This window comes from Silene latifolia, chromosome 1 (assembly GCF_048544455.1).
Source record: "Silene latifolia isolate original U9 population chromosome 1, ASM4854445v1, whole genome shotgun sequence".
Classification (NCBI taxonomy): Eukaryota; Viridiplantae; Streptophyta; class Magnoliopsida; order Caryophyllales; family Caryophyllaceae; genus Silene; species Silene latifolia.
The window spans coordinates 99924383-99946130 of record NC_133526.1 but is presented as its reverse complement, the minus strand read 5'-3'; the positions used below and the strand labels follow the sequence as shown (position 1 = coordinate 99946130).

At 36.8% G+C, this 21748-nt stretch overlaps 1 protein-coding gene and 1 non-coding gene across 2 annotated transcripts; both read left to right on the top strand.

Moving 5' to 3' along the window:
* The first annotated feature begins 1636 nt into the window (after positions 1 to 1636).
* Positions 1637 to 1743, top strand: LOC141619607 (small nucleolar RNA R71). Its single transcript, XR_012531763.1, has one exon. It is a non-coding gene; the product is annotated as a small nucleolar RNA R71 (small nucleolar RNA).
* A 15993-nt stretch (positions 1744 to 17736) lies between these two features.
* LOC141608101 (uncharacterized) lies at positions 17737 to 21716 on the top strand. Its single transcript, XM_074427456.1, has 5 exons — positions 17737 to 18094; positions 19565 to 19817; positions 20019 to 20215; positions 20402 to 20589; positions 21152 to 21716. The coding sequence occupies exons 1-5, from the start codon at positions 17991 to 17993 to the stop codon at positions 21436 to 21438; spliced, it is 1029 nt and encodes a 342-aa protein (XP_074283557.1). The 5' UTR covers positions 17737 to 17990; the 3' UTR covers positions 21439 to 21716.
* Positions 21717 to 21748: the final 32 nt, after the last annotated feature.

Below are 21748 nucleotides of genomic sequence, written 5' to 3'. Positions count from 1 at the left end.
AAGGTTGAAGGTGATTGTTTCATCACCTACTTCAAGTGTAAGCTCTCCATGTTTAACATCGATCACCGCTCCGACGATATGTAGGAATGGTCTTCCTAGAATGATTGGAATCTTCCTCCATATCAACAATGACAAAGTCCACCGGTATTAAAAACTTTCGATCTCTCACGGGCACATCTTCCCATACCGCTAGTTATTCCTTTGTTGTCTGGTCCGCCATTTGTAAGGTCATGTTGGTGCACTTGAGCTCTCCCACCTCTAGTCTTTCACATACCGAATATGGCATGACACTCACACTTGCACCTATATCACATAGTGCCTTGTTGATTTTGGTATCACCAATGGTACATGGAATGAAGAAGCTTCCCGGATCCTTGAGCTCTGGAGGGGAATTCCTTTGAAAAATAGCACTACTAATCTTGGTAAAAGAAATATTTTCCAACTTTTAGATGGACTTCTTCTTGGTAAGGATATCTTTCATGTATTTTGCATAGGCCGGAACATGGTTGATTAGCTCCGTGAATGGTATAGAAACCTCTAAGTTCTTCACAATCTCCATGAACTTTCCAAGTTTCTCATCAAGCTTGGGCTTGGTTTGGCGACTTGGGAATAAAAGTCTAATCACAATAGGCTCTTTCTTAACTTCTTTGACCTTCTCTTCTTTGATGAGTCATTGGTAATTGTCTCTACCACCTTAGGATTTCTCCTCAATGGTTCAATCACATCACTTTGCTTGACATTCTCCTCAACAATATTATCTTCAATTGGCATCTTTGGTCCCTCATATCTTGTACCACTCCTCAAGTGGATGACATTGATGGTCTCATGTCTTGTAGGAGGATTACCTTGAGGAGGTAATTGTCCTTTTTCTCTTTGGGAACTAGAAGAGGCCAGTTGAGACAATTGAGTCTCCAACATCTTGGTGTGAGCAAGGATATTGTTGATGGTAGTGTCTTTGGCTTGGCTATCCCTTTGCATTTGAGCAAAGAAATCTTGTTGGCTCTTTTTCATTTGGAAAACCGCTTTTTCAGCATCAAAAGCTTGGTCATTGGGTTGATTGTAGTATGGTCTTTGAGTAGGATTTCTGATTGGAGGTGGTGTGTATGTGGGTTGAGGGTTTTGGAAATTTTGGCTCTTGTATGAGAGGTTTGGGTGGAATTTGGTATTTTCATTGTAATAGTTGGAATAAGGGGTGCCATTTTTGTATGCTTAGAAAGCATTCACTTGCTCACTTGTTCCCCTACATTCGTGTTGATCATGTCCCAAGGTTCCACAACTCTCACACACTCCATTTGGGATTGAAGATGTTGCCATCATGGAATTGACATGTTATTTGGGTTATTGAGAAGCTTCATCAAGTTTGGCCATGGCTTTCTCAAACTTCAAGTTTATGGTGTCAATATGGGCACTTAATTGGGCACCCAATTGTGTGATGGAGTCAACTTCATGCCTACCTCCCCTAGTAGCTTTTCTTGGCCTACTATATTGAGAGTTATGAATCACCATTTCTTCGATCTTAGCCCATGTTTGGTTGTCATCAACCTCAGTGAATCTTCCATTAGAACCCATGTTGAGCACATTTCTCGAATCTTCATATAAGTCATTCCAAAATTGTTGAATAAGGAACCATTCACTTAGTCCATGATGAGGACAAGAGCGACATGTATCCTTGAATCTCTCCCAAGCCTCATATAAGGACTCTTCATCTCTTTGCTTGAACCCGGTGATTTGGGCTCTCAACATGTTAGTCTTCTCTGGAGGATAGAACTTCTTGTAGAAGGCAAGTGATAACTTCTTCTATGAATCAATTCCAAGGGTAGCCTTGTCTAGGCTCTTTAACCATTGCTTTGCGGCTCCGATCAAGGAAAAAGGAAACAAAACCCATCGAATTTGGTCTTGAGTCACCCCCGTTTGAGAGATTGCATCACAATAGTCACAAAAAGTCTTCATATATAGATGAGGATCTTCACTAGGCATCCCTCCAAATTGACTTCTCTCAACTAATTGTATGAATACGGATTTGGCAATGAAATCACCGGTTAAATGTGGTGGTGTAGGAGTACTATTGGCCAGGTTCTCCTCGGTTGGTACGGAATGGGATGAAAATTTAGGCATTGTAGGTTGATTTTGTGGTTGGTTTGGAATTGGTTTATCCTCTCGTTCTCTTGCAAAAGGGTTGATAAACTCAATACTATCCGGTTGGATGCTACCAATGTCCACAAGTTCTCCAATACCCAAACTTTTTGAAGTCCCTCTGACAACTCTTCTAATATTGGTCAAGGTTCTTTCAATCTCGGGATCAATAGGCAAAAGTCTACCTTGTGATCTCCTAGACATACAAAAATCAAACAACTAGAAAACAATTAAAACTACCTTGAGGAATTTGACTTCCCCAAGGCTAAGAAAGACACAACTAAAACCAATAACCGGCAACGGCGCCATTTTTGATATGGTTTAAAACTTTGTCGTTTAAGGTAACCAATCAAAACAATATTTATAGACCTAACTAACTACTCTTAGTAGAGTGGTAAGTAAAGGTCGGATCCCAAGGGACGGACATTGAATCAAGTTATTGATTTAGAGAGCTATGTCTTAGGGTGTCACAATTTGAGTTGAGTTTGAGGTTTGCAATCTAAACTACTTAACAATGAAATGTAAAGAAATGAAAGCAAAATAAAGAAAGTAAGAAAATAGGGGTTTGTAAACCATTGATTAAGGCACTAGGGTATCATGGGTTTATAGGGAATTCATGGTGCATACAAACATGTTTACATAGATGCAAGCAAATTATTGTTGTAGTGGAATCGAGTTAGTTTATGTCTTACCATTCCTAGGAAGATTTGGGTCCCGGAGCCGAGTCGGCCAAGACTGTACAACACCTATAAGTCGACTTAGTTTCTTCCTATTCAACTATATACATGGTCTAGCAAGCCTTGAGTTAGTTTATATCTTACAAGTCTTGTTGAATGGATAATATATTCATGCAAGGTTGTCAATCAAGCAATTCATCAAGCATAACATGTGCATAAGTTGAAACTACAATAGGCAAGCAATCTTATGAAAACATATTAGATTAAGTATGGATCTACCCCCATGCTTAGTTCCCCTAATCCCCCATTAACCCTAACTAGAAGACTACTCACTCATGGTCCTGGTAAACATGTTAATAAGGGTGTCAATCATACTAACAAGGTTAAACATGGTGAATGAGTAAAGCAATAATTAATTAAGAAAAGGGTAAAGAGATTATACCAACTTAAGGATGATCCAAATAATAAGCAAAGAATAATAGAAGAGCAACTTGATGAATGATGAAGAGTTGTCAATTCTTCAATAAACCCTAAATAGTCTTCGAATTACCCAACTAAATCTAAGAACACTTGAATGATTAAAGAGAGATTAGGATTTTATTAATATTGAATTGAGTAACTACAACTTGATTAAGAAGATGTACTAAACTAAATTGGTAAATTAACTTGATTAAAACTTGATGATTAATCCCCTAAAACAATGGGGTATTTATACTAAGTACAAGAATTAGGGTAACTAAGGGCTTAAATAACGATTAAGTCCCTAAGAAGAAGACTAGTGCCTTGAAAGTCCTATAAGGAGCCGCCCGACTTGTCCTTTAAGTATGCTCGAGCTGCCCAAGGATCCGCTCGACTTGACCACGGGACGCCTGGATTGTGGCTTGGGACGCTCGTCCTGAGCTCGGGACGCCCAGATCCTTGGTTAGCTTTTCTCCTTCTTCTTTTGACTGCCTAAGGATCCGTGGGGAACGTTGAGGGGTCGTGGGGTTGTTGGAATATGTGTCCTCCGACAATAATGTGATCACAACTGTTGATCATGATGATCACATGTTTAAATCTCATTTTAAGAATACATGTGGAATGTAATATTTTACAGTCAACTGGTCCACACATATCGGTAATGTTTGGCTGACTAGAGTTTGACATTACTGTCGTGCGACGGTGGTGATCAGTTGATCCCCTTAGGTCATACCTAAAGGGTGACACTCTTAATTGATTATTTAATTAATCGTATGTCGATACGGGTTAATTAAATTGCTTAAAATTGACGGACGATTTTGTGAGTATAATTGACATGTCTTATTGTAATTAGATTAAATAAGATATGGTCTAAGTAGTCAAATTGTATTATTACTTAGATAAAATTATTGTTTACGAAACAATTGAAACCGAATGAATAATTTATTATAAATACAAGACGTTGTGATTTATAATTGATAAACCCTTTTGGTACAAGTAATTATGAATTACTAAGTCGATTTTGTACATGACGTATTTTATTAATGCGTTGATTTTTAATATGATAAAAATACATTACAATTACACATGACTTGTAACATGTGACAATTGACAAATGACAAATATAAAATGGACCTCCCATTTTATAAGTGCCGAAAAAAAAGGGGGAGTATTAGGTTTAAAATTGTGTTAAGGAGAACAAAATAATTAACTACCTAATTGTAGCCATGCAAGCCTACTTTCTTGGGAAGAAAATGTGCACCATGCATTGGCTCACCACACCTCCTCCCCACCGGTTTTTCTAAAGAGAAAAACATAGAGTTTTTCTCTATTATTCACTACTTCATATGATAATTTTCTAGTGTAAGAAATTATCACTAATTCTCTCTATATCTTATGAAATATTATAGAAATAAAAATCTCAAAAATCCTTCCCTTCTCTTGGCTGAATAAACAAGAGAACAAACAAATATTTTGGGTCAATTTTAGTAAGATTAATATTGTTCTAGTTCTAATAATATTAGTCTTTTAAGAGGTTACCTTAGGTATAAACTTTGGGAGGGATTCTTCTTTGGATCCTTTATTCATCCATATAAGAAACGCTCAAGAACAAGTGAGAAGGAGAACTCATTTGTGCCCAAAATCCGAAACAATCATAGTAAGGATTGATGATTTCTTCTCTACTTCTATTTTTGTTTGCATGCATAAGATTTGTAATTATTTTATGACTAAATAATTTCTCACACATATGGATATGTAAATTAATGAGATTAATTATTTTTAACAAGCGGTATCATGAGCCTTAGGTTGTTTGCATGCAAATCGGTTTATAGTTTTTCCGAGTTATATGATTAACATACAAAACTAATTAAATTGGTTTTATGAAGAAAAACCATAAAATATATTTGCATGTTAAAAGTTTCTGGTCCTAAGTGATTTTTAGAATATTTTGTTTATTTATGGATTTTATTGTTCATTTTATATAATAATGGCATTAAAATGTGATTTTTTATGATAAAAATGTCATTTTTGGACTAAAAATAGCTAAACTTTGATTTTTTCAGTGGTTTTTGGATATGTTTTCACATATATTATCTACTGATGGCCTGTAAATTTTCATAATAAAATGAGGAGTATTGCTCGAAATATGGATTTTTCAAGTTAAAATCGTATTTAAATGGTTAAATAGGTTAATATGAGTTATATTTCGAATCTCGTCATGGAAATTTAGTATGTTGTCACATGCAATTTTACAAGATGTGTGTAAAATATTTGGCTATAATGAAGTCTTATGCATGATTTATGAATTTTTGATGAAAAATCACATAAATAGTGACTTTAATTAGTAAAAATGCTAAAACATACTTCATGACTAAGCAAAAATGTCACATGCTGCATTTTATCATATATTTCAGATCTAAAAGTGAAAAGTTGATGAATATAATTTTTTTCATATTTTTAGGGTCAAAATTGATAAATCCGATAAACCGCAACATTGTTTTTCTCGATAAATTTTCGAAATTTTTAACCTAAGTTTTTGAACATTATGAGTGTCATGGTATTTTTCCAGAATGTTCATGAATTTAAATTTCAAATTTTGAAATTATTTGGAATTTTTATGATTTAATTTGAAGTTTATGACATAATTTTGTATTTTTGGGTCCATTTATGAACAATATTAAGAAATCTAGGTTAATTATTGTCAAATGTTAGTGGAGACTAATTTTGAGTCCTAATATGGTTAGGGTAATTAACTTGTACATAAATATGATTTTATGTAATTATTGTGATTTTTAAAAGGTTAAATCACGCAAATCCGTAAAAACCGATTAATATACGATATTGGCTCCTTAAAGGCAATTTAGCATAAAATTGGGCATGTTCATACATATTATAATGCTGTATTTTATTTATTATTGTCATATTCTAATTTTATGTAATTTTTGAATTATGTAATTTTACTTAGTATGGCCTTAGTTTTAATTGATATTACCCGAAATATATGGGAATATCGATTCGGTTGTAATTATTGTGATCTCGTATCACCGTTTTGTAATTTAATAGATTTATTTTATTTTAATTGCAAATGTATAATAGGAAATTATGTAATTCATTATGTAATTTATTTATTCCGGAGTACCTTGAAGACGGTGTCATTTGAGAAGGGGCGATCCATTAAAGAAAATGTTGCCTTGAAATGCGTGCCAAGACCGAAATTCAAGGGACCAAAGGAGTTGGTTTCCGAATTTATAATAGTTTATTAGATTTACTATTTTAGGAAGGCCATACTAGGATTTTATTTATGCTTTGCATTTTATTTATATGTTGCATGCATCGCTAAATCACCATAACTAAAACATGCATTATCATTTTATCGAGTTTATCGACCGTGTCAATTACAATTATCGTAGTTCACCACTTTAGTTCACTTAAAATGTGATAGATAATAAATTGACATGACCTCTCGCTAAAATAAACAATTGAGACTTAGCCTTACCAAAAAGTAGAAACCATGAAAACCTATTTCATGAGGGAGTGCATTCGGCCCTACCGGGGTACAAACCTTGTTACGTAGGGGAAGTGGGTGATAAATGTCTATCCACCGAATTCATGTTGATAAGGGATAAATTGGCCCTACCGTGCCTAAGTTGATGTGGATTTGGATCATGGACACATTTATTCGAAATTTGGATTGAGCTCAACGGAAGTATTCGTGACCGTAGTCGCATGTGTTTCGGGCTAAAGATAAATATTAATGTAATTTTATCGACCAAGAGTTCTAAAAGTAGAATCGATTAAAGAGTTAATCCACCGAGTTATATTAATAAGGGATGAATCGGTCCTACCGTACCCAAGTTAATATGAATTTGGATCTTGGAATCATTTATAATAGTTGGGTAGAGGTCACTATATAAATGCTCATATCTTGTTTAAATTTCATTTACAAGTATGACTAAAAAGACAAATGTTAATATTTCCTTTTCCTCCATACTTGTAGTTCATTACAATGAATCCATCAAACGCTACTACACTGATAACTATTGAGTCTTGCCACAATGTTTTCGACGACGTTTGCTTCAACAATGATTTCGACACTACTAGAGAACTTCATTTTAGGATAGGTTCGGATGGAAACATAAACTTCATCACTTATTCTAAACCTCCTACTACTACAAGATCTCTTGTGAGCCGGTCTCAGGAAGACCGCCTCATAAAATCTATAGGATCTTTGTCTTTGGAAGAGAAAGATGCCAAAACTAGTGGGAGCCCAAGCAATCAAGTTCTTGCTTCCAAGGGCAAAAAGTTCAAGAAGAAGAAAAAGAAAGGGAAAAACTTCAAGCAAGTTGAAGATGAGTGCCATTATTGCTATAGCATGGGACATTGGCTTGGGAATTGTCCCGTATATTTGCCAAATATAAGGGAAGGAATCATCGTTCCAAAAGGTAAAATTCCTAAGGAAATTTATGTTATTGATGTAAATTATACTTCCACTACGACATGGGTAGTGGATACCGGTTGTGGTTCTCACCTTTGTAATCATTTACAGGGGTTAAGAGACGTGAAGAGGCTTAGCAAAGGAGATGTGGATCTACACCTTGGAAATGGAGCTCGAGTAGCGGCCGAATCTAAGGGAACTTATGTATTAGCTTTGCCTAATGGATTTGAGTTGTATTTACATAATTGTTTTTATGTGCCTACACTTTCTAAAAACATTATTTCAATCGCTATGTTGGACATGGACGGTTTTTGTTTTGTCATTAAAAATAATCGTTGTACTATTTCAAGGAACGACTTGGTCATAGGCCAAGCTCCTTCCATTAATGGCATTTACATTTTAGAAACCTCAAATCCGACTAATGACATCTACAACATTCAATCAAAGAAACTCAAATCAAGTGATCCAAATGAATAGTTCATTTGGCAATGTCGATTAGGTCACATAAACGAGAATCGCATCAAAAAATTAATTTCGACTAATGTGATTACACCATTTGATTATCAATCATATGGAACATGCGAATATTGCCTTCTTGGCAAGATGACTCGTAATCCTTTTAGCGGTAAAGGAACACGAGCTAGTGAACTATTGGGACTCACACATACCGATGTGTGTGGACCAATGAGTATCACCGCTCGAGGAAATTATGACTACTTCATAACCTTCACCGACGACTTGAGTAGACATGGGAATGTCTATTTAATGAAACATAAGAGTGAAGCTTTTGAGAGATTCAAGGAATTTCAAAATGAAGTAGAGAACCAATTGAACAAAACGATAAAAGCACTACGATCCGCGTAGTGGAGAATATCTTAGCCTTGAATTCGATTCACACTTGAAAGGTTGTGGTATTATATCACAACTTTCTCCACCCGGAACACCACAACTCAATGGTGTTGCCGAAAGGAGAAATCGAACCCTACTTGATATGGTTCGATCAATGATGAGTCAAACCGAGCTACCAAACTCGTTTTGGGGATTTGCGATTCAAACCACAATTAGATCTTTGAATAATAGTCCCACAAAGACAACCGAAAAGACTCCATATGAGATGTGGATGAGAAGGATTCCCAATATATCCTATATGAAGATTTGGGGATGTGATGCTTACGTCAAGGCAAAGACCGACAACAAGCTTGCCCCAAGATCCGAAAAATGCATCTTTGTAAGTTACCCCTCGACCTCTCGAGGATACTACTTCTACAAACCTCAAGAAAATAAAGTGTTTGTGTCTTGCGAGGCTGTCTTCTTAGAAAGAGAATTTATTTCTAAGAGACAGAGTGGGAGAAATTTTGAACTTGATGAAGTTCAAGAGCCACAAACCGAGTTAGAGACGCCAGAAGATGTTCCTTCGTCGTCTAGCACGGTTGTCTCTCCTCCACTTTGAAGAACGAGCCGAGTTATTCGCCATCCCAATCGATATGTGGGACTTATCGAAGAAGATGGAACACTCGACGTGTTGCTTTTAGAAAGTGACGAGCCCGCCACCTACAAGGCCGCAATCTCTAGTCCAAATTCCTCCTTATGGCTTGAAGCCATGAAGTCCGAGATGGATTCTATGCATGAAAATCAAGTTTGGAACTTGGTGGATTTGCCTAAAGGGGCAAGACCTCTTCATTGCAAATGGATTTTCAAGGTCAAGAATGGCATAGAAGGACATGATGATGTCTACAAAGCTAGGCTAGTGGCAAAAGGATTTACCCAAGTCCAAGGTCTTCATTATGATGAAACCTTCGCCCTCGTAGTCATGTTAAGATCCATACGGATTTTGTTAGCGATTGCCGCATTTCATGATTATGAAATATGGCAAATGGATGTCAAAACCGCTTTTCTAAATGGGCATTTAGAAGAGGAGGTGTACATGATACAACCCGAAGGTTTTGTCGATCCTAAAAATCCTAACAAAGTATGCAAACTTAAGAGATCCATTTATGGACTTAAGCAAGCATCAAGAAGTTGGAATCATCAATTCGATCATGTGATAAAAGAGAATGGTTTCACTCGAAGTGTTGAGGAACCATGTTTATACATGAAATTTAGTGGGAGCAATGTTGTGTTCCTAATCTTGTATGTCGATGACATACTACTCATTAGAAATGATATTCCAATGTTGTCTTCAGTTAAAAAGTGGTTAGGTAACCACTTCCAAATGAAGGATTTAGGAGAGGCACAACGCATATTAGGTATCCGGATCCATAGAGATAGATCCAAAAGGATATTGGCACTAAGTCAAGAATCTTATGTTGATAAGATTCTTCGACGTTTCAGCATGGACAAATAAAAAAGGGGATTGGTACCTATGGTAACTGGGACAATATTGAGCAAGTCTCAATCGCCCTCCGAACCCCATGATGTTGAACGCATGAAATTGATCCCTTATGCTTCCGCTGTTGGATCAATCATGTACACCATGATATGCACACGTCCTGATGTCTCGTATGCCTTGAGCATGACGAGTAGATATCAAGGAAATCCAGGTGAGAGTCACTGGATAGCCGTCAAGAACTTACTTAAGTACTTGATAAGAACTAAGGATTCTATCTTAGTGTTTGGAGGAGACACCGAGCTCCGTGTTAATGGTTACACGGACTCAAGTTTCCAAACGGATAGAGATGACATGAAACCACAAGCTGGTTTCGTTTTCATGCTCAATGGTGGTGCCGTTAGCTGGAGAAGTTTCAAGGAAGTCGTGGATCGCGGATTCAACAACGGAGGTCGAGTACATTGCAGCATCGAAGTCGCCAAGGAAGCGGTGTGGATCAGTCAATTCACGGAAGGTCTAAGAGTAGTACCTACCGCCAATGATCCCATCACTCTCTATTGTGATAATAGTGGGACGATCTTCCAAGCTAAAGAGCCAAAGTCTAGTAATAGATCTAGACATGTACTTAGAAAATATCATGTAATTAGAGATTTCATTGAAAGAAAAGAAATTGCGATATGTAAGGTTGGGACGGATGATAACATAGCTGATCCGCTCACCAAGCCTTTATCGCAGGCTAAGCATGATGGGCATATGGTGTCCATGGGTCTTAAACGTGTACCAAGTTTGTGTTAGATTTTGAAATTAAATAAAAGTGTTATTTTTGTTCATGTTCATAATCGCATTTGTCTTTTATCTTTTCTTTATACATTGTTACATCCAAACGGGTTGTAAAGACAATTGAACCCCGTTAAAGTGAACACGGATTAGCATTGTATTCGCCCATAGTCACTTACATGAGGTGACGTCTCGAAGTGACTAGAGTCTGATGCGATTGATGGCAAGTTCAAGTGCCATGGAGTCATGTGAGATGACAAGTCGATCACATAGGCAGACTGTTAGGAACACTTTGTCGGGCTAATGACCGCTTATAGAGTTCTGGCAAATTTATATAGCCTGGTCGTGGCGAGAGCTACTATAGTATTCTAATGAGTCGATTCTTTTAACTAAAGACTGTTCACCTAGGGTGGCACAGTTTCAGATTAACTTTGATTTATGTTACTACGACCTTCGTAAATGGGGTCAAATGGGCATATTTTGGGTTATGATGGCTGTGGCTAGTCGAAGGGAATAAGTGCGATAGGAATTGTCCACCCCTTGTCAGGGTTATAAGAATATCTCAGGGCCACTCGAGGAGTAATGAACTGGAAATGCGTGGCCACGCTCGAAAGGTATCTATGGTAGAAAATTCCGGTCAATCAGTTATTCTCCAGATCGAGGAAACCACTCTCGATATGATCACTTGCAAGTACGGCCTGAAAGACACCTTGCATTGAGTGGGAAATAGTAATAGGACAAGAGAATTGGTGACGCACACTTGTCGAGGACAAGTGGGAGATTGTTGGAATATGTGTCCTCCGACAATAATGCGATCACAACTGTTGATCATGATGATCACATGTTTAAATCTCATTTTAAGAATACATGTGGGATGTAATATTTTACAGTCAACTGGTCCACACATATCGGTAATGATTGGCTGAATATAGTTTGACATTACTGTCGTGCGACGGTGGTGATCAGTTGATCCCCTTAGGTCATACCTAAAGGGTGACACTCTTAATTGATTATTTAATTAATCGTATGTCGATACGAGTTAATTAAATTGCTTAAAATTGACGGACGATTTTGTGAGTATAATTGACATGTCTTATTGTAATTCGATTAAATAAGATACGGTCTAAGTAGTCAAATTGTTTTATTACTTAGATAAAATTATTGTTTACGAAACAATTGAAATTGAATGAATAATTTATTATAAATACAAGACGTTGTGATTTATAATTGATAAACCGTTTTGGTACAAGTAATTACGAATTACTAGTCAATTTTGTATATGACATATTTTATGAGTATGTTGATTTTTAATATGTTAAAAATACATTACAATTTCATATGTCAAGTAACATGTCACATATGTGACAATTGACAAATGACAAATATAAAATGGACCTCCCATTTTATAAGTGCCGAAAAAAAAGGGGGAGTATTTGGTTTAAAATTGTGTTAATTATTTTAAGTGGAGAACAAAATAATTAGCTACCTAATTGTAGCCATGCAAGCCTACTTTCTTGGGAAGAAAATGTGCACCATGCATTGGCTCACCACACCTCCTCCCCACCGGTTTTTCTAAAGAGAAAAACATAGAGTTTTTCTCTATTATTCACTACTTCATATGATAATTTTCTAGTGTAAGAAATTATCACTAATTCTCTCTACATCTTATGAAATATTAGAGAAATAAAAATCTCAAAAATCCTTCCCTTCTCTTGGCCGAATAAACAAGAGAACAAACAAATATTTTGGGTCAATTTTAGTAAGATTAATATTGTTCTAGTTCTAATAATATTAGTCTTTTAAGATGTTACCTTGGGTATAAACTTTGGGAGGGATTCTTCTTTGGATCCTTTGTTCATCCATATAAGGAAAGCTCAAGAACAAGTGGGAAGGAGAACTCATTTGTGCCCAAAATCCGAAACAATCATAGTAAGGATTGATGATTTCTTCTCTACTTCTATTTTTGTTTGCATGCATAAGATTTGTAATTATTTTATGACTAAATAGATTTCTCACATATATGAATATGTAAATTAATGAGATTAATTATTTCTAACAGGGGTGTCTTCATCATTGCCCATTCTACTTGATTTATTCACTTAGGCCTTTAGTATTGGTCTCCTCTTTGTTGCTTTGTTATTAGATGCACTCCATTTAGCTCCATTTTGTTCTATAAATGCAAGGCTAGCAACCCTCTCCTACCAAGGACAAAAAACCTCAAAGAATATGCAAAGTAGGGAACTAAAGATAAGAAACGACCCTAATAAGCACTAGAAAGCATAGGAACGAGGCTAGTTCGGGGACTAAATGTGCACGAATATGAGTCACATCACGCATCCACCTCTCTTGGGCATAAAGAGCCTTGAGAATATATAAGCGAGGAAGATGGCGTCCTTGAACTCAATTGGGGGGGTCGCTTTTGAACTTTTTCTTGATCTCCGAGAAACCCTTCTTGGGCGTTGTAATGCGTCGATCCCATAAGTCAAACGCTCCTTTGCAGAGATGTTTGCCTTCATATGAAAGATCATTCTTGTCCAAAGAAATGAAATTTCTGGCAAGGCCAACTAGTGATAAACCGGTCAGGAAACTAATGCCAGCCAAAGTAATGGTCATGGCGCCAATGCGGTAGGAAAAAACAGTTAAATGCAGGATTCCATAATGACACAAGTATTGAGCAGATGGTACTGTAAAAAAGGAGAATGTTATAATGTGCTCGACGAATGAATGGATCGATTCGACTATCTATCCATTTATCGTGGAACCTGGATAGGCGGTTGTATCTAGCGTTGATTCCCAAAGTTTTGTTTTTGTCCTTGTCATTACACCATCCCTTGATTGGAATGGAAACCCCAACCTAATTAATTTGAAAAGGGTCTGGGTAGAAGGCAAGTGGACGGGTATCAGAAGTATATGGATAATGAGAGGCCATGCTTTGTTTGGCTTCGTTTAAGAGTTTATTGCCGTCGGCATATCAGAGTGGTTGAATTAAGGGACCTAAGGTGGCATCAGGAAATTCACCATCATCGGGTTTGAGATCCAGGACTAACCCTGGGGGGTGGTAAATTGTATTATGCGTATTTGCAACCGAATAAATTGCAGGGAGATCTTTTCCTTGCAAAGAGTTATACCGAATTGGTTCAATTACGGTGGCAGACGAAGAAGATACCATGGTAACGTTTGAGAGTTTTTCTGAATAATGAGAAATTTTTTTAAAAAGTGGTTTGAGAATTTTTCTTCTGGAATAAGATATTCTAGAAGACGTTTTTACTATAAAATAAAGGGTAATAAATAAAAGAATCCAAAGAAAATATAATGCGTATTACGAAGAGATGTCGCTTAGATGACCGTGTTTTTTAAGCGGTGCGATGAAGCACACGTGTTGGGAGACGTGTAAGAAGTAGATACGAATCGTGTTTAACAAACACATGGTTATATGGAGTGTTCCCTTATTCCTGCTTATTTAAGTGCAGTCATACTTCATTTTTAACAATCCCAAAATATTTCCTTAGAGGATTTTGAAACAAAGTTTTCTCAAAAGAAAACCCTCTAAATCTTTTTGTCTTCCTTCTTTCATCATGGAAATGATTTCAGTTGAGGAAAATGATTTATTTTTCTCATCAACTAATACGAACGCAACCTTAATGCGATTCAAATATGACGAGGCAAATAGGGTCCTGAAAGAGGACATCCATACTTATTCAAATCTGTATTTTAAGGAGGTCTATAAGAAGGCGTTCTTCATTGATTTAGCCGAGAAGGCGGAAAGGGGAGCAAAGCCTTTAGACAAGGATCAACCGTTCCACGCGGTATATAATGCAAGAGGATGTGTTGAGAAAGATCGTGGTCTGTGCGGATCGTCGTACAAGGTATGGTATGATCATGGTATGCTGCACTTGGGGCGGTATGGCTGTTGCCATCTGGCCCTGGGAATCTGAAGCATGAATACAAAAGACAATTTCAATGGGGAGTCAAGTGGGCCCAAAATGGGTCAACCATCATGACCTATTTGGGTACCAAACCCGTCGTCTCAGAGGTTTTGAGGAGGACGAGTTTGCTGGCCTTTTTAGTTGAAGGATTGTATGACCCAAGTACAATCTACAACCATAATCCTGTTGGGCTGGTAGGGCCCATTGAGTTTGAATGGAATCAGCAGGAAAATGATGCCGGTGACTTTCCAGAAGAAATGGAAGTGGATGGCGGCGTTGTGGAGCATGTTCCTGAATATGACAGCGATGGCAACAAGATTTTGAGGCAAGAGGACCTTTAAGGTTATTAGGCGCCCAGGATGGTAGTGTCGTTATGAGCTGTTTTACGCCAGTAGTCGTTTATTTTTGCGATTGGCATGATAAAATAATGTTTTTATTCATGGTATTTCGTACTTTATGTGACAAAGTATATTTTGTCACATTTTATTTTATCTTTATGCAACAATTATAAATTATTGAGTTATTTTATAAATGTTGAAATATGGGAAAATGATAATAATAAGTTATCAATTTCTTTTTATCGCTTCGCATTCTTTAAAGTGGAAGTTTTATACTTAGATACAATTCTAGTAATCTTCTTCCAAACAGATTTGATTAGAGTTCACAGAATACTCATAAATCTATAATGGGTTAAGAATAATGAACGAAATGATCAAGCGCTGAACAAATAAGCAAATAATTTGGATCAGCGCTGCATGTCTCAAAATTCCTTAGCATAAAAAGGCCAAATTTGGATTTAATCCGTGGAAATTATTGTTTCGCACTTGCCCACTTGCGTGTCTCTTCGAATATGGTGGGACAGTTGGGGACCGGATTGATTTGACCTATTGGTGAACGTGGCAGACTGGGCTTGTAAACCGGCGCCTAAGGGTATTGATTACCCTTTGAAAAAGGGGAAAAGGGTTATAATTATTTTAAATTCTCACGGTTGATTTATGGAAACAAGAGGTTTCCTATTTTCTTTTTATATTTAAAGGGGTAATTCATTTTCTCCAGATTTCTCATTTAAAATTCAAAAGTTTGTGGGAAATGCTACAAAGTCTGCCTCTTTTCCTAAAAGATGAGGTTTATGTCAATAAGGATTGACATTAAAACGTAATGTCAATATAATGATGGAATTAAGGTCTCGGATGGGGCCGAATTTGCCAGAGACTTCATGAAAGAGAAGCTACCGTTTCTCAGGGCTTTGTGCCAAATTTAAAGGACTACACATGGGCGTTGTTTGAATGAGGTTTTAGGGCAAATGAAGTTCATGAAAGGGGTCTTTAGAAGGCTTCCACTTCAATCAAAATGGGCGGTAATCAGAACGTGCCGGCATTGGGCTTGGCTATTTGCTTTTGATTATGACAGTCTAAGGGTTAATTGGACATATGATTTGAGTTTAACTCATAAACCACACCCTACTCAGCCATGGAAGTGGAGAACCATGAGGAATGAAGTAGAATTTACCGTGAATTACGGTTGTCTGAAATACTCAAATTTTGAAGAAAGAAGATTCTTTCACGAAAAGTTTCGGGACAAGACTCCAGCAGGAAGTAATGAATCGTCTACAATTGTAATTGATAGTTCTGATGAAGTGCAACAACCAATTTCAGAAGATTGGTCAACTTCAGAAAGCCAAGAACTATAAAACCCTAGCGCTGAAGGACATTTTTGGGAATTAATTAATATAACCTAGATTGTATAAATGTGTCTATGAAATAAATTCCTTCATTTAATGTAATGATTGGGAGTTATTTATTGTTCCAAAGGTTTTTCGGAAAACGAATTACTCGAAGGAATCGAGAAAAACGGGATGTGAAGAGGTGGAGCAGTTGTTCACATTTCAAACGTTATAAACGGTTGAGTTTTCCAGAGTATTATAAATATGATACTTTCTGAGTGAGGGATTCATCTCTCTCTCTCTCTCTCTCTCTCTCTCTCTCTCCCTCTCTCTCTCTCTCTCTCTCTCTCTCTCTCTCTCTCTCGGTATTCACCAGTAAGAAATTATGGAAAATCCTTCAAGAAAGCGTGCAAGAGATCTGCTTGAAAGGGATAGTCCGGGGTCTTGCCAGAATAATGAAGGGTCAAATCTTTTATTCATGCTAGGGTCTGATGAGTCTATGATGATTCTGTAAATTTTTCCTAAATTAGGATGAAAGAATCTGGTGGTTTGCTCCGGAGTTTGTAGAGCTTGGTATCAGTGGATAAAGCACTGGGATTTTTGGCATAATAAGCCCAAGGTAAGGCGCTTATGTTAATTCAAGATTGAAGACAAACGGAATCCAAGAAGTCCAAATGGTGGAACGTTGGGCTAAGGGGCATGATAAGCGCCCATATAAAGTTTCAAGAAGACTCGGTGGTTTATTAACCGCCTTCCACTAAGGAGTAGTTTCCAAGGAGCCTGGTGATGCCTATATATGGAGGCATTTCATTCAAGCAAAAGACAACTCAAACAACAACAACAACAACAACAACAACAACTACTACTATAACTTGGTCTATCTTCAGATTAGTCTATTAGGCGTAGCGTAGATTAACATTCGCAGTAAAAGTAGCACGGCGAGCCTATCCGATCATGGAGGTAATCAGTCATCTATCCCTTAGTTTGTAATTTAGCATCAACAAGTACTCTTGTGAAGACTCTGGTTGATGTTGTGTTATTGGAATCTTCTTTATATATAAGTATCGTTGAGAATTCCTGTGTTTAAGTTTGAGAATTATATTATTCATTGTTGAGCGCTAAATTATTTTAAGTAATTTAGCGTTGTTTATTAGATTACGCATTTACAACTGTCGCTCAAACTCTTACCTTAAAGGGTGGATCACAAGATGTAGTAGGGTAGTTACGACCTCCAAAGTATTTTACGGTACTAATCTTATTTCCACACAAACAATTTATGTATTTAAAATTTTTACATTCTCCTGTATATTTCTAGAATGGGAAGAAAATAGAAAAATAGAGGGAATATTAGATTTATAAGATAATATACTCGGTAATAAGAAGAAGAATCTAAACTCCAAAAAAAATTGCAGGACAATTTGAGGAGGAGGACACATAGTAGATGTCCACTACAAGTCAAATGCTTCATTTTCTTGAATACGATCTTTTTTTAGCAACACACCAACTCTCATCCTTGACATCTTTCAATACCCATCTCATAAATCTACTGTGTTTATCTTAGTAAATAAATTTTCTTGGTTTTAGTTAGATTTTAATGATGGGTCTTTTTAATCAATTAGTTTTGTTGCTTTTTGCTTTAATTTTGGGAACAGCTCTTGATGCTCATGCTACTGCAGGAGATACTGATCCCATTTACATGTAAGTTGCTAACTTTAATCACCCTTTTTTTTTTTATCATTATTATGTTTATTGTTACTCTATAATTATTTCTTCTTTATATCCTAGTTTATGCTTTTCTGAGCTTGAATTCTCGAGAATTTGTGTAACGGGTTCCTGTTAACGGCTTTATTTAGTTTTTGTAATTTGTAACCATATATTTGGGTTGTGGATCCGTTTTATACTATGATAATGTAAAACCGCTCAGAAATGACCAATCTGATTGGATTTGATTTATTGGGTGCCCATGAAAAGAGGAAAGAAATAATCTTTGGGTTTTTTTGGTCTATTTGTTGTTCTTTTATAAGCGATTTATGTGTGATTTAAGGAAAATAAATGAGTGGTGGTCCACATTGATGTTTTGAAGAATAAGATTGTGTGCATTTACTCCTGAATGTCTTTTGATGTTTGTTGGTCAAAATATATGTCTTAATGAAAGTACAAATGTTTAGTGCAACTCCTGAATGTTTGTAACTACTTTATTTGATTACTGCAAATCTTGTGAAAATGAGGTCATTAATTTCAACTCACATGAGAGTTATTGAAATTTAGGATCATTTGAGGCTTCCTTATAGTTACTCTTGGAGTTGGAATTACGGGACTCGGACAGCGTATTATAGAGCAGTTTATGCTCTATATACATTCTTTTTAATAGTTACTCAAAAGATGATTGATTGTTAAGGATATTGGAGTCAAGGTGATTCTTATCGTGGACCTTGTGTTCTTGGGCTGTTCACTGATCATCGGAAGGCCGGAATGCATAGAAGAGGACTTTTTTATATGCGATTACATAGTTCAGTTGAAACTTGAATTAACAGTTAATCCCTATACAATGAGTTCTGATGCTATAAGTGTAACCAGTCTTCCAAAGCATATTGATGTTGAGTCAATGCTTATCTCGAGTACAGGCATGCTCCTGTTTCTGCGTAAAATTAGCAGACCTTTGGTGCTTGTATTGTGGTTTTAAAAGGGCTTGGTGTTGTAAGAAGATTAATTTCCTAAATCTTATATATGTTGATGGGAGTTCAGACTTCGGAGTCAGCTGAGAGCTTCTGTCTGCTGATAAGCGTAATGATTAAGTGTACATAGACAGTGTTAAGTGAGTAACTGTACACAGTAACAAAAGTCGGTTTTTTTGTTACTCAGAATTATGGCTGTGCTCCTGTGAGTTTTGTTCATGGACCTTAGTGCTGATACTTCATTAGTGAGTCTTGTATGAGACAATTTCGTATGTGATGTTCAATCCATAACCTTATGTATTCCTCACATAGGGTTACTGCTTGATGGGTGGTTGTCTCTATCATATGTGACATGTGAGACTATCTCATGCCCCGTTTGTTTTTGTAACACTTCATAATGTACTTTATCGAGTTTTGTGCTCGTTTATTCACTATACTCCACTGCATATACTCTAGCAGTATTTATGGGTATTCCTGATGAATTTTCTTGTAGGACCTGCGTAGAACACTGTCTGAAGACTGGATGCGTACAGGAACAGTGCTTTAACAGCTGCAACTTGTCCTTGTCTTCTGAGGGTCCATGGTATTTCCAAGAACCGCTATATATGAGATGGAAAGAATGGGACTGCCGTGGTGAATGTAGGTATCATTGCATGCTCCTGAGAGAGGCGGAGCGGGATGAACTTGGTGGCCAACCAGTCAAGTATCATGGGAAGTGGCCATTTCAACGCGTCTTTGGAATTCAGGTTCTTGCTTAATTTCTTACCATGACGCTCAGTAATCCAAAAATTTAAGCAAGTAAATGTGAGAATGAGCTATATAAAAACATAGTGCGAGTATTATTACATATTAAAGTTTAAATTAAATCTGTGTTCATTGTAGCCCTCAGTTGACTTATTTATAGGGTTTGATCTTCAATTGATAAATGGCATTATGTGTGATTACAGGAACCTGTTTCTGTTGCTGTCTCCATCCTAAATCTAGCCCTGATATTTCATGGCTGGCTATCTTTCTTTCTCCTTGTACACTATAAGTTACCTTTGAGGCCAAATGGGAAGACTTATTATGAATACACTGGCCTATGGCATGTTTACGCGATCTTATCAATGAATTCGTGGTTGTGGAGCGCTGTTTTCCATAGCAGGTGCGTCGTCTTCGTCATCTATTTGTATTCGTATTTCAATCACTATCTGACTATTATCCTCATTATCCATTCAATGAAGTTTATAATGTAATTCATCCCGTACTCTTAACTATTTAATTCACTCTGCAACATCGTTTTTTTTTTTTTTTTTAATTTTTATATGTATCGACTGTATCTTTTCAACAGATATGTGGAATTGACAGAGAAATTGTACTATTCCTCAATCTTGGCATTTCTTGGGTTTGTACTTATGCTATCCATAATAAGATCTCTGAACATTAGAGCAGAGGCTGCTAGAGTTATGGTTGCTGCTCCTGTGATAGCATTTGTGACAACACACATATTGTTTCTCAACTTGGTAGAATTTGATTATGGTATGTTCAAATTCATATTGATGCTCTACTATATCTGCAAATCTCATTGCCAGCCCTTGATTGTTTATCTAAACATTTTATGAACAACACCCTTGATTCATATTACATCATGCTCCCAAATCTTTTCGGGCTTTAAGCATAGAATGTTCGAAAAACACAGTTTTGAACCTGCTTACTCTTGAGTATAAGCAGCTACTACAGCGACAACATTACCCCGTATCTCATGGCCTCACAGGTTCCCTCAGATGGAAGGGTAAGGGAGTTGGGTGTACGTTGTCCTACCATGTATTGAATACAACATATATACTGCATTGAGAATTGCATTGAATGATACTGCACAAGAACGAGAAGTGCAGCCAATTTAGTGCGCCCTTTTGTTTCTATTCCATCATGATTAAGAACCAAAGAATAGTTAGTCTTTGGCTCCATTGGACATTGCGATATTACTCTAGGTTACAACCGTTCACAGGAAACAAATGCATATTTCAAATCAATTTGGGACCTTCTAAGCCTAATTAAGTGAAGAATGTGATTGATATAAGCCCATTGATCTTTTTTGCAGGCTGGAACTTAGGAGTTGTAGCTGTACTAGCTACAACACAACTTGTGTTCTGGGTAATAGCTGCCATTCGTTCACACAACCCCTCTCGGTGGAAGCTGTGGTTTTCAGTTGTCGGGGCAGCTCTAGCCATGCTACTGGAGATAATCGACTTCCCTCCCTACAAGGGTTTAATCGACTCCCATGCTTTGTGGCAAGCTACTAGTATACCTGTCACCTATATTTGGTGGAGCTTCATCAAAGATGATGCAGAGTACACTACATCAATTCTAAATAAAAAGTTGAAGTAGTCTTAAGTAATGCAGATACAGAGAATGTAACATCATTGTCATACGTTCTCCATTATTTTTTTGGTCATTGAATCGATTTTGTTCGTCATTTTGACTTGTATCCCAAGTTGTAAATCGTTGTAGTTTACGATTGCATATTTGCCAGAACAAGTATAATCTCCTGTTTCAGGCAAAACTGAAAAATTTATCCAACATTCCATTTCTGATGGAATTAAAAACAGTAATTCGTTGTCTATATAATACGATGGAACCAAGGGCTTTCGTTTAAGCTATCTGCACTTCTTGTGTCTTGAAGTCCTACTTTGTTGTG